General features: G+C 50.1%; 1 protein-coding gene across 1 annotated transcript; it reads right to left on the bottom strand.

The window, feature by feature from the left end:
• Positions 1–9,067: 9,067 nt before the first annotated feature.
• LOC132589704 (olfactory receptor-like protein OLF1) lies at positions 9,068–10,006 on the bottom strand. Its single transcript, XM_060262432.1, has one exon. The coding sequence runs from the start codon at positions 10,004–10,006 to the stop codon at positions 9,068–9,070; it is 939 nt and encodes a 312-aa protein (XP_060118415.1).
• Positions 10,007–13,565: the final 3,559 nt, after the last annotated feature.

Here is a 13,565-nt window from a genome sequence, read left to right as displayed (position 1 = left end):
CCATTCCAGTGATCAGCCACGTCCTCACATCCTTGGCCGGCTCAAAATTTTTTGGGAGGCTGGATTTGGCCCAAGTCTACCAACAGCTCCCAGTGGACACAGAGACTGCCAAGGCCCAGATGATAGTGACGCATAGGGGGGCTTTCAAGGTATGGCAGTTGAAATTTGGGGTTAGCGTGACTCTGGGGATATTTCAGAGCATAATAGACTCTATCCTAAAAGGGATCCCCGGAGTACAACCCTTTTTTGATGACGTTTTGATTGCTGCCCCTGAGTTCAGCTGCCGTCTGTGGGAGGTACTTTGCCATTTTCAGACTGCGGGACTGAAGGTGAATCGGGAAATGTGCTCACTCAGGGTGCCACAGGTGGAGTTCCTGGGGTTTGCGGTCAATGCTGCGGGAATCCACCCTACAGCTGACAAGACGAGGGCCATAGTCCGAGCTCTGGCTCCCACTTGCAAGGTGGAGCTCCAAAGTTTTTTGGGGCTCCTGAACTTTTATCATTCCTTCTTGCCTCACAAAGACACCCTCGCTGAGCCCCTACATAGACTCCTTTACAAAAAAGTGCCGTGAGACTAGGGTCCAAAATAGGCTGCCGCCTTCCAGGTGGTCATTCTGTTTCGAACTAGGAGCTTTACCACTTTGATGAGTCACTGCCAGTGATCCTGGCCTGTGATGCTTCTCCCTATGCAGTGGGCCACCTGAGTCACCAACTCTTAGATGGGAGGGAGGTTCCTGTGGCGTATTACTCCCAGACCTTGACCCCCGCAGAGCGCAACTATGTTAGGGTGGCCATAATATCTGCAGGCCAGCCAGGGACACCTTGAGGGGGGAATGAATGTTTGCCGCCGCAAACAGGAAGTGACATCACTTCCGGTGACATCGTTTCCCCGCGCCATTTTACCGACCTCGGAAGGATGGAAGGCTGAGTCAACCTGAGCAGGCTACCTGAAACCAGCTTCCGCCGGGATCAAACTCAGGTTGTGAACAGAGTTCAGACTGCAGTACTGCAGCTTTACCACTCTGCACCACGGGGCTCTAACTTTCTTTATGGGCCATTGCAAAGCCAGAAAACCCTAATAAATTCTGCAGGTGAACTGACACACACACACACTAAATAACATGCTTTGAAACAGAATTTTTACTGTGTGAGAATAGTAAAAAAAAACCACTTGTGAAAGTCACTCTGTGAAAGCACCCTGATTCCTCACAGCTTGAGAGTGCTGCTGTTTTCTCTGCCCTTCAACCAACAAACTCTATCTCTTCAGTAACAGACTTGGCCTAGCCTAGTCTAACCCTAACCCTGCCAGATCACATCCTTTCCCTCTACCAGATGCCAACAGGCTCTATTAAGCCCCACCCCCTGATCTGTCAGGTATCACACTTTGATTCCCAGGCCACACTTCCTGAGCCTTCTGGTTTCAGCCTACAGAAACCTTAAGACAAAACTCTAGACCAGTGGTTCTCAAACTGAGGGTCAGACCCAAAAGTGGGTTAGGCAGCTGAGTACAAAAGTGGAGGGTGCTGGGACAGGAGGTGCAAAGGGGGCCAAGAGCAGATTTGGGGCTGCCTCTATATAATGCAATATATAATATATATAATGTACAAAATGGCCACAAAATAAAGAATGGTATAGATTGATCACCACTGTACATAATAAATAATAAACTGGGTCAGCGTTAAAAATCTCATATAAATTATGCTGGAGAGGGGAAAGTGGGGACAGGGACTCTGCAGTAGTCCCAACCAGTAAGTAGAGAAATAGCAGAACTCAGAAAGATTGAGACCCACCATTCTACAGATATGAGCATTCAGAAAAAAAACTGGACAAATGTGGTGGAATGGGGGGGCACATTCCCCATCACACCTTTCCCCCAATTTTGGGGGCAGTACTAAAAAAAACCCCATGGAACATTTTCCCTTTCTGAATAAGAAAAACTCAGTAGCTTTTGGTGCTATGGTAATTATTTTACATACTTATTTTTCTTACAGAAAATGAAGATAACAGAATCATAGAGTTGGAAGGGACCTCTAAAATAATCTACTCCAACCCCCTGCACAGTGCAGGAAAATCACAAATACCTCCCCCCCCCCATACACACACACGGTGACCTTTGTTCCATGCCCAGAATACAGCAAAAAACCTCTCCAGGATCCCTGTCCAAACTGGCCTGGAGAAAATGGCTTCCTGACCCCAAAGCAGTGACGTGTAAGAAAGGACCATGACAACTAATCACTGAGGATATCTTTACTTTTTAATTCCATCAATACGCCAAACAGTACAATTTCATATACTACGTTATGTTGTTCAATCAGTAAAAGAAGTTTAGGTTTGATAGGAAAGTAAGTATTGCACCTTTCAACCTTCCCCCAAAGTTCCACTCCCCCCTTCCTCATGGTTTCAAACTTTCTGAAAATTGCCCATCTCTATCCCAATCAGCTGGATGTTCCTCTGAGGGACTCCAAGACTTCCCAGTGTGAAGCTCCTGAGTCAACTTCCAAACCTTGGGGAAGGTTGCTTTTTTTTCTTAATTAGCACAAAAAACTGACAGCCCCACAAGTTAAAAAAAAATTGCTGACACTACCTGGCATGACATTCAGGGTGGGGGACTTAAAGAGGAGTTTTGTAGAGCTCTTCCACAAGAGACCCTGCCTGGTGTGAGTTTTGTTTTATTTATGGCATAACAGCATACCTTCTATGCAGGAAGGCCCCATCCAAACAAATCCCTAGGGAGGAGGGGGGAAATGGAGCCGGGGAGCGTGGCAAGCCGCCACGCCGCTGCGGCCTCTTCTCCGCTCGCCGTGGCTGCTCCTCCGAGATGGGCTCAGCCTGAGCCCATCTTGGAGGAGCAGCCACGGCGAGCAGAGAAGAGGCAGCCGCGCCTCTGGGATGGAAGCGGAGGGGGGGGGTGGAGGGGGGCCGGGAGCGTGGCGAGCCGCAAGTCCGGGTCCTAGAAGGGCCTGGATTCGTGGCTCGCCATGCTCCTGGCCTGCCTCACCCTCCCCTGCGCTGCTGCCGCCTCTTGGCTGCTCCTCCAAGATGGGCTCAGGCTGAGCCCATCTCGGAGGAGCAGCCACGGCGAGCGGAGAAGAGGCTGCCGCGCCTCTGGGATGGAAGCAGAGGGGGGGGTGGAGGCGGGCTGGGAGCGTGGCGAGCCGCAAGTCCGGGTCCTAGAAGGGCCCGAATTTGCGGCTCGCCATGCTCCTGGCCTGCCTCGCCCTCCCCTGCGCTGCTGCCGCCTCTTGGCTGCTCCTCCGAGATGGGCTCAGCCTGGGCCCATCTCGGAGGAGCAGCTGCGGTGGGCGGGGAGGGGGCGGCAGCGGCAGCCTCACCCGTTCCAGGATCGGGCAGCTCACCATGCTCCCCGGCGCCGTTTTCCCCCTCCCCCCGCTTCCATTTCCTCGCCAGCCCGCCTCCTGTCCCAGATCTACCCCAACACCAGCTGCCGCTCTCGGGAACGGCAGCCGTGCATCCTGTGTGGGCCACTCCGGGAAGAGGGGGCGCACGCCGGAGTGCTTCTCCCTCCCCCCCCGCAGTTGCGTGCTGACATCACCCTCCTCCTCCTCCTCCAGCGGCTGCTGCCTGCTGCACAAGAGACTCGGCTTCAGTCTGGCTGGACCCCAGAAGTGGCGATAGCGTGTGGATAGCGGTGGAGCAGCTGCGGCGGCTGGTCTCCGCATGGGCGGGGAAGAGGCATTCGGCGGCGGTGGCGCGCCCTCGCAGCTGGCCGGCGGCGGGATTTGGTTTGTCCCGGGTTAGGCAACCCGGGAGGCGGGAATTTGGGGCAGGGGCGGGACTTTCCCGGGTGGGCGGGATGATCTGGCCAACCTAAACTATGTGCAAATAGACAAGAAGGTGCTGGCAATTGTGGCAGGAGTATATAAGTTCAAGTATATAAGTATATAAGTGATCCTGGCCTGTGATGCTTCCCCCTATGGAGTGGGCCACCTGGATCACCAACTCCTGGATGGGAGGGAGGTTCCTGTGGTGCATTACTCCCAGACCTTGACCCCTGCAGAGCGCAACTATGCGCAAATAGACAAGAAAGCGCTGGCAATTGTGGCAGGAGTATATAAGTTCAACGACTACCTGTATGATAGGCGCTTCACAATTGCCATGGATCACAAGCCCCTGCTGGGCCTCCTTACGCTGGATCGCCAGACCCCACAGATCCTGTCTCAGCGCATTCTGCAGTGGAACCAGTACCTGAATGCATACATATACACCCTCGTCTACCACCCTAGCAAAGCAATGGGCCATGCGGACGCCATCAGCCGTCTCCCATTGCCAACGATGGACCCTGATCCAGCCCCTGCTCATGACATTATGCTGATTGAGACTTTTCCCAACAGGCCTCTCCACACCGCTGAGGTAGCACGATTCTCAGGCTGGGTCTGCATACTTGCACGTGTTTTGGACTGGCTAGGGAGGGGTTGGCCCAATGGCAAGGTTGACTCAGTGTTCCAACCATTAACATCCCGCAGGGAGGAACTGTCCTCACATAAGGGTTGTCTTCTATGGGGTAGCAGGGAGGTGGTTCCCCCCTCCCCTCTGGGAATTCAATCAAACACCCTGGTACAGGTTACATCTAGACTTCACGGGGCCATACCAGGGTCAAATATTCTTCATCCTGGTGGACACTTACACAACGTGGCTGGAGGTGATCCCGTAGCCACAACCTCCACATTGGCTGCAGTTAGGGCCCTCCAGAGAGTCTTTTGCATCCACGGGATCCCAGACACCATAGTGATGGACAACGGTACCACGTTTATCTCCTGGGAATTCCAGGAATTCCTGAATAGGTACCTTATCTGGCACATACGATCAGCCCCCTTCTACCCGGCCACTAATGGACAAGCAGAGCGCATAGTTTGCACCACCAAAGAGGCCCTGGGTTGCTATGGGTTGCATAGTTCAAGGGGATTGGGACCACCACCTAGCCGCATTTCTTTTTGGGAACTGGATCACCCCAAACCCGGTTACGGGGCGGAGTCCCGCAGAGCTACTCATGGGCAGGAGATTAACGATCCAGCTAGATAGACTGCATCCCGACCGAGCCCCAGACCTCCGCAGCTCTCCGGAGACCCAGGAGGCCACTAGGGGGTTCTTTCCAGGGGATCCAGTTTATGCAAAGAACTTTGCAAGTGGGCCAGAGTGGATACCAGCCCGAGTGCTGCGGGTCACGGGGTCCTGCTTGTACGAGGTCTTGACAGAAGGGGGGGCCAGCTCCTCTGTCGGCACATTGACCAGTTGCGACGTCGCACCTGCTGGACTAACCGGTGGAACCTGAGGGAGTGGGGAACGGGGAGAGTGAAGGAACACCACCAGCCACTATCCCCCCCCCCAGCCCTGGTCAATGCTGATGATTGCTGGTGACCCGCCCTCAGCAGGAGAGCGGGCAGAGCTGCTGACACCAAGGCAGTCACAGGGCGGCACTCTTCCAGTCGCACCTCACAGCAAGGAACGCACAGCTCCATCAGTGATTCCATAAGCCCCCGAGCACCAGGGCAAACCACAGTGGTTCCACAGGGAGCGGTGACCACCAGCTTATTTGAAAGACTATGTGTTCTGAACTGGGGGGGGGGGGGAGTGTTGTGTCTTGCATTTCGGTCCCTGAAATTCCAACACAGCGCGACTGTGCATGCGCTGAGGTGACATGTGGGAAACCACGGTTCACCTGACGTAAGGACCTATGAAGATCTGTGGCGAGAAGTGTAACTGGCCAGGATTGGACCTGACCAGGAAAGGGGTTGTTCTGGGAAATGTATATAATCGAGGACCTGGCCCCGCCATGTTGTCTTTGTGATGTACTTGCCAATAAAACATGTTGCATTCTAAACATCTATGACCCCAGTACATTACAAAAGTCAAGGGTTCTTCTGAAGACAGCAACAGGCAGCTGCGGCTCCCAGCAAGCGGGGCATTCACTTTCAAAGAAAGCTGCAGGTACTTCCCACCACTTTCTGCACCTCTAGCTCTGTCACTACTGCTTGAAAAAAGCGTTTACACCTCCCTACTTTGTTCCAGAAATGGATACTTAAGGGACTCTTCCAAGTGCCATTCCTAATCAGAAATGGCAAGGGATGGGGTATCCATCTTTCCATTGCCCTGGTGACACAAGAGGTGGCACAGCAGTAGTTGATAATTAGCATTTACATTACATATTGCTTTTGGGCGCAATTGGCATGGATCCTACTGATGGAGGTGCAGGGAGTCTGGGCCGAAAAGGCAGGAGGGAGAAGGACAGGGTGTGGAAGGAAGCCAGCCCGGTGGCTCTCCCTGCCACCCTGCGCTCAGGGAGGAGAAGTGGTGGGGGCGGGCAGGCAAGCGAGCACTTGGGTGCAATTGACATGGCTTCTACTGATAAAGGCCCAGAAAGTCTGAGCCAATGAGGCAGGAGAGAGAGAATCGGGGGGTGGGGAAGGAGGATGGCTGGGCAGCTCTCCCTGCTGTCCCATGCTTGGGGAGGAGAAGTGGCAGAGGCAAGCAAGCTTTTGGGCACCTTTGGCACAACAGCTTTCCATGGAAGAGCTGGAATTGGCATAGCTCAGCTCTTGTGCCAGACAGCAACATGTAGTAATCTCTGTCAGTCCGGCTGCCCCTTGCCAGCGCCCTCTCTGGCAGCAGGAGGGGAAACAAGCAGATCAGACTTCACAGCCCCAGGCAGGCCCATAGCCATGGGGGGGGGCGGGGCCGGAGGGCCTGGTCCCTCTTTTAAACCCCTTCCCCCTGTAAGGCCCTTCCAGTGCCGGCTTGCACCCCCCCACACACACACTGTGCCACCTGCCCACTGCCTGTGCCTCCTCTGCCAGCCTGCTATCACTGCTACTGCCATCGCCCACCCCTCCTTTCTTTCCCTTCCCATCACCTCTTCCCCATGTGATCATGGCAGGGCCCAGGCATGGTGTGCTGTGATCACGCGTGGGGGGAGGTGATGGAAAGGGAAAGGAGAGGCAGGTGGTGGTAGCGACAGTGGCAAGCTGGCAAAGGAGGCACAGGTGGCAGGCGGTGCACTGGGAAGGTGCAAAGGGAAGGAAAAGGAGGGGTGGGTCTTTACCAGGTGGGTTGGAGGGAGGGGGGAGGCTCCGTGGAGGAGGGCAGGACTGCCAGAGCTGCAGGGAGGTCGAGGGCCACCAGAGCAATGGGGGCAGCCAGAGCAGGGAGCCCCTCCAACCAAAATTTTATTTCGCGGGCCCCCCCATCTGAAATTTTCTGACTATGGACCTGGTCCCAGGGATTCTCTACAGCTCTCCACCAGTGAGACTATGTTTGTAGTCACATGGGTGGTGGCCGATCGGGTGCTCCTGGGAGGCCAACGCCCTAGGCAATTGTCTAGTGGCAGAGCCGGCCATGTGTACAGCTCATATGCATGTGAGGTCTGTGCAAAAAAATTAAACTAGATACATGCAGGTCAAGAATAAGGTACAGTCCTGATCCGTTACATTCTACAGTTTTTAATGGCCATAAAAGGGTTCCACAGCAAAACAAGCATGTATATGTATGTGTGAACCAGTCTCCAGTCTGAAGTTAGAGTAATTGTTCCCACGGACATGGGGAAATTTGTGTTAGATCAATGCTTGTTACTACATGGCCTTACATTGATTTCTGCATTGCATCAGTATATTCATATGTATATTCATAAAGCTCAATGACTAGTGTTGTAAGCTGGGCCTAGCTTCAACAACTATTTGGAAAAGAGACTAAACACAACCTTCTAATAAGAACAAAGTTCATTAACATTAAAAAAACACCCAGCAGACAGGAATATCTCAGACAGAGATTAGTTTTTAAGTTACCACATCCCTGTCTTCAAGGTCTATCAGTAAGTTAAACAATATGAACAAACAGAGTGAACTATTAATTGAAGGTATGGGTAAACTTGATGCTTTCAAGTTGTGGTGCTGGAGAAGAATCTTGAGCATCCCTTGTACTGCAAGAAGATCAAACCAGTCAGTCCTAAGGGAAATCAACCCTGACTGTTCCCTGGAAGGTCAGATGCTGAAGCTGAAGCTCAAATACTTTGGCTACCAAATGAGATGGCTGGACAGCATTACTGATGTAACTAACATGAATTTGAACAGACTTCGGAAGATAGTGGAAGACAGGAGGACCTGGCATGACTTGATCCATGGGGTCTCAAAGAGTCAGGCTCAACTGTGCAACTGAACAACAAAATGGATAAACTGCCCAACTTCAGTGGTTAAAAGGCGGTGGGATTATTCTGCCCTGGCCATTACTCTCTACTGGCCAATTTTTATAGATTGTTTCCTCAGTCTCTTTGACCAGTGAGCCAAGAAAGCACTATTGTGGCTGGTATTGACTCAGATAGTTCTGGAACAGTTGCAGTTTCAGGAAATTCCTGACCATCACATGGAGAATTTACAACTCCTTCTTGAGACTATGATCCAGTTTAAGTTATGTTAGCTCTTAGAGAATCCACCTCAGATAAATCATTTCCCCCAAAATTCACCTCAGCATTCAGAAACTCAGACTGTACTGGTAGCACCATAAGAGCATTTAGGGCTTTCTGACTTTCAGTGGGCGTTTTCGCACTCACCTTCAGCCGGCACGACCCCCCTCTTCACCGCACAGGATCTGCGCGGATTTCGCACTAAACGCTGCGGAGCAGCTGAAAGAGCCGGGAACTCCCGGCGCTTTTGCGGCGCAAACGCCAAACTGCTTTTTGGCGGTTTCAGTTTGCGCCGCAAAAGCGCCGGGAGTTCCCGGCTCTTCCGGCTGCTCCGTGGCATTTAGTGCGAAATCCGCACAGATCCTGCGCGGTGAAGAGGGGGGTCGCGCCGGCTGAAGGTGAGCGCGAAAACGCCCAGTGTGAGACAGGAGATGCTCTACATGGTGTCTCATAACCATCCCATCCTCATCACCATATGTTGTAAGATGACCCTAACTTACAATGAATATTTGAAACAGAGACCAGACATATCCTTCTTATAGGAACCAAGCTTAATAATGTTTTAACTTCACCCCAAAAGTCTTTTATATCCCCTGCAGAACAAGCGATTAACCCTTAAAGTACCATGACTAGCTACAAGTCCATAGCTTTAAGACATCAGGGAGGATTTATATTCCTTCTTAACAGTTTCCTTATGGCATCCTTTACATCCTTGTTCCTTAGACCATAGATCAAAGGATTCAGCACGGGGATGATAACAGTGTAAAATACTGAAACCATTTTGTCCGTGTCCATTGAGAACTCAGAAGACGGCCGGAAGTACATAAACAATATAGTGCCATGAAAGAGGGCAAAAGTTATCAAGTGAGAGGCACAAGTAGAGAAGGCTTTGAGCCTGCCTTCTGTAGAGTGCATCCTGACAATAGTCATGATTATGAATGCATAGGAGGTGAGGATGGTCACAATGTTGAACCCTTCAACCAAGGTGCCAAAGATAAAGAGCAGCAACTCATTGAGAGATGTGTCTGAGCAGGCTAAGGCTATCAGGGCAGCCAAGTCACAGAAGAAATGGTTGACATAATTATTCCCACAAAATGATAACCTTAGAGATGCACAAGTATGAATGAGAGAGCTGATGACACCCCCAATGTACGCTGCAGCGAGCAACCAAATACAAAATGGCTTTGACATGATGACTGAATAGGACAGTGGCTTGCAAATAGCCACATAGCGATCATATGCCATAACAGCCAGGATGAAGGCCTCTATATCAGTAAAAGTACAAAACATGAAAAACTGGACAATGCATCCACTATAAGAGATGACTTTGCTCTTCATCAAGAAGTTCAACAGCATCTTGGGGGCAATGGTCGAAGTTACGCAGGCGTCCATAAATGAAAAGTGCCTCAGGAAAAAGTACATGGGGGTATGGAGCTGAGGACTGCTCCTGATCAACACAACCATTCCCAGATTCCCTACCAAGCAAAAAAAATAAAGGAAGAGAAATAATACAAAGAGGCTTATCTTCGCTTCTAGGTCCTCTGTAAATCCTTGGAGAATGAACTCTGACACTCTAGTGGTATTTCTGTATACCATTTCTGGAACAACAAGTCTTCTCCTGATGTGCGAACCAGCCAGGCTAAGAGCTGTCTTAGAGGGTTATTGTTCTGAGATCCCCCTAGAATTAGCACCTGAATAAATCCTTGAGCATGGTACATGATATGTGTAAACTGCTCTGACTGGGTCATGAAGATCTCTTGTGCATAGATTGCCTGAAAGATATATGAATGTTTCATCAGAGAAAGGTATGGCACATCATAAATCACATAATGCTTACTGGAGAAATTTCCATGTTAGTCTGTTATAGCAAAATAAAAAGGAACCTTGCAGCACCTTAAACACTAACAAGAGCATAGCTTCAGACTTTGAAATTCTGGCTGCGCCTCCACTTTGTATCTGAATACCCTAGTTTGTTTGTTTGTTTGTTTAAATTTTTATCCCACCCTCTCCACAAATAGTTTTGTGCATATTGTGTTACATGACTCTTTTTAAGCAACCAATCATGTTTAATTTTGCAGAAAATAAAGTCAATTAGTATTTCACTCGACTCACTTTTCATGCTGGAGAAACAACACGCTTTTAGAGTGTTGACTAGCCAGATATTGTTGGATATTTGGTGTGATCAGACGGGGAGTTAGCCACAGCATTCTCTCAGCTTTAAAAAAGCCAATCCTGGTTGAGACACATCATAGTGATCAGACAGCACTTGCCCACCTGGCAGCTGAGGCACGGGCCACACACATGCAGGGCAGAACAAACACATCACTCCCGCATGTGCATGGCAAACCCGGGCCAATAGCACAGCCAGAAATGAGCCTTGGAAGCATCAGAAGGACTTTGCCACCAGAGCAGGGGATAGGATGAAAAAATTCCAGAGGCTGGAATTCCCAGACTTTTTTTTTTAAGTGGATCTTTCCATTTTAGTGTTATACCTTTCCCCTTATATCTCCACAACAGGAGAGGGTAGAGATTTACTTTTCTTTTAAAATGTAAGCTGGGGATTCAGAGACACTGGTACACATACTTGTTATAACATTGTATTAATATATACTGTTACTCTAACTAAAAAAACATAAAGCCTCCTGTAGTGGAGGAAGAAAATGGCCTGTTTGGGGACAATTTCAGTGGAAATGGCTGCCATGTGGATGGGGGAGTCTGAATTTTCTTGGCCACACAGCAGCCTTTTAGGTTTTATTGCAATCTTTCCCAAAATTTCAGAGCAAAACATGTTTGAGAAACATCTAATAAAAGCCAACAAAACCCCAAGAGGGGCACAAATGAATCACAATGATATGGAGAACCTGGAAAAAAAACATTGCCCAACAGCACTGAAAGCAGATAACCCATGTGGGAGCCATTGGAGAGGCTGGATAACCTACGACAGACAGTGCTAATTAGATGTTACTAACTGCATGAGTTCTTCACAGGGACTCACAGCTATACTGTAGCTGTTGTACACTTTGTGGGTTTTGCTGGGTTGTTATGGTCTATGGCTACAACAATAGAACTACTTACTTACCTATATTGTAGCTGCAGCATCAGCAAATATTTGGACTGGGACCACTGTATGTAATAAAAAGGAATTCCTGCCTTCTCCTTGTGCCATTTTAGCAGTTGAAACAGCCCAGGGGATTTGGATGTTAATTGTTATTTTCTCTGAAGAGAGCCAGCACATGCAAGCCTTCAGAGCATATGCTGACTCCCAATAAACCAAATAACTTGCCCTCATGGCCCCATGGTTTTAGCTACTGAAAACAGACAAGGGAGTATTGTGCTTTTCACAACTCTGTTCCTTTAATCTGGGCCAATGTTTTTGACTGCCATAGTCCAGAACTTTGTGTAGAAAGGAAGATGTCACTGCAGCTCCAGATAAGAGCAAGAACCCTTGTTATTAAACTATGTTCCTGTTTAAAACTATGCTGCTTCCTTATTCTGATGCCATGCTTTAAGGACACAACAGGGAGAAGGCAGAAATTCCTTCTTCGCCTGCACAGCAATCCTGGTTTGAATTTGACCCTGCTGAACATTTACACATGAATTGCCACCAACAACTCAGCAGCCACTATATAAGCTGAAAACTTGTGCAGTTTGTAATGTCTAGTTAGGTTCTGAGGCAAAAGCAAACATTTGCATATTCTGAGATGCCGTGCCAACATTGGAGCAAAGCAAGGGCCCCCCCCCTCCCCCATACACATACACACTTATTTTCAAGTTTTTACTCATTCCTTCTCATTCTTACCCTGGGCAGCAAGTTGTATCATGCTTTATAGTAAAACACTAGACTTCTGCTAATATTACAAACAGTCAAGTTAATATTTCCCAACAATCTATCAAAGCAGTGAAAGGGTGATTTCATCACTTTCCTCCACTCTTCCTTTCACCTGGAGAGCCAGTTTGGTGTAGTGGTAGTGCGGGGACTCTTATTTGGGAGAACCGGGTTCGATTCCCCACTCCTCCATTTGCACCTGCTGGAATGGCCTTGGGTCAGCCATAGCTCTGGCAGAGGTTGTCCTTGAAAGGGCAGCTGCTGGGAGAGCCCTCTCCAGCCCCACCCACCTCACAGGGTGTCTGTTGTGGGGGAGGAAGGTAAAGGAGATTGTGAGCCGCTCTGAGACTCTTCGGAGTGGAGGGCGGGATATAAATCCAATATCTTCTTCTTTTACATTTATGGTGATCTGCAGTAATCTGTGTTCCCTCTAAGGTGAGTTAGTGTGAGCTAGCTCACAGTTTTTTAGCCTCTGCCTCACAAATTTTTGTCTTAGCTCAGGACAAACTCCTCATGGGCTGCCGGGTAGCCATCCTACTAGACCAATTGCACCCACACAGAGCCCTCGACCTGCAAAAGGTTCCAGAGTTGATCCGGGCACCTCGGGGGCTAGATATGGGGGACCAGGTTATGGCTAAGAACTTTGGGGGAGGGGGCCTGCTTGGATTCCGGCAAGGGTTGCCAGGGGGCTGGGGTCCGTAATGTATGAGGTTACAACAGAGGGGGGGTCCACCATAAGGAGGCACATTGACCAGCTGAGGTCCCGCAAGAACCCCAAGGTAGAAGTTGAGGATTACAGCCCTGACAACCAGACTGCCACCTCCACTCCTTCCCCGACCACCGCAGCGGAGGTAGGGACCCAGAGCCCTGCCCTTCAGGTGGAGCCGGCAGTCACGGAGGCCCGGGAACCACCAGCTGAGAGTGATACAGCGGCAGCCCCTCAACTCACCACCACTGCAACTGCGTCTGCTCCACCACCACCTCCGGGGCTCAGGTGGTCCATCAGCGAGCATCGCAAGCCAGCCTACCTCAATGACTACGTCAGCTAGGCTTGTGAACTAAGGGGAGAGGGATGTTGTATATGTGCTTAGAATTGTATCTATAAGCTGGAGTTCTTGCCTGGCTCACTGGGGCCTGAAGGACAGAGCTTGGGGGACTTGGGAACAATAGGCAGCAGGATCCAAATCCTGCTGCCCTGCTCCAATCAAGAGCCCCCGCCTGGTTTGAATGGTCCAGTCACAGGCAGCATGGGAACTTTGGGTGTGTATATATAGTTTTCGGTCTTCGTAGGCAGCACTATACTATGCTGTATTCAATAAAAGAGCTATG

This window comes from Heteronotia binoei, chromosome 21 (genome assembly GCF_032191835.1).
Source record: "Heteronotia binoei isolate CCM8104 ecotype False Entrance Well chromosome 21, APGP_CSIRO_Hbin_v1, whole genome shotgun sequence".
NCBI classification, from domain to species: Eukaryota; Metazoa; Chordata; class Lepidosauria; order Squamata; family Gekkonidae; genus Heteronotia; species Heteronotia binoei.
Note: the sequence above shows the minus strand (reverse complement) of the source record. Positions and strands in the feature narration are given on the sequence as shown.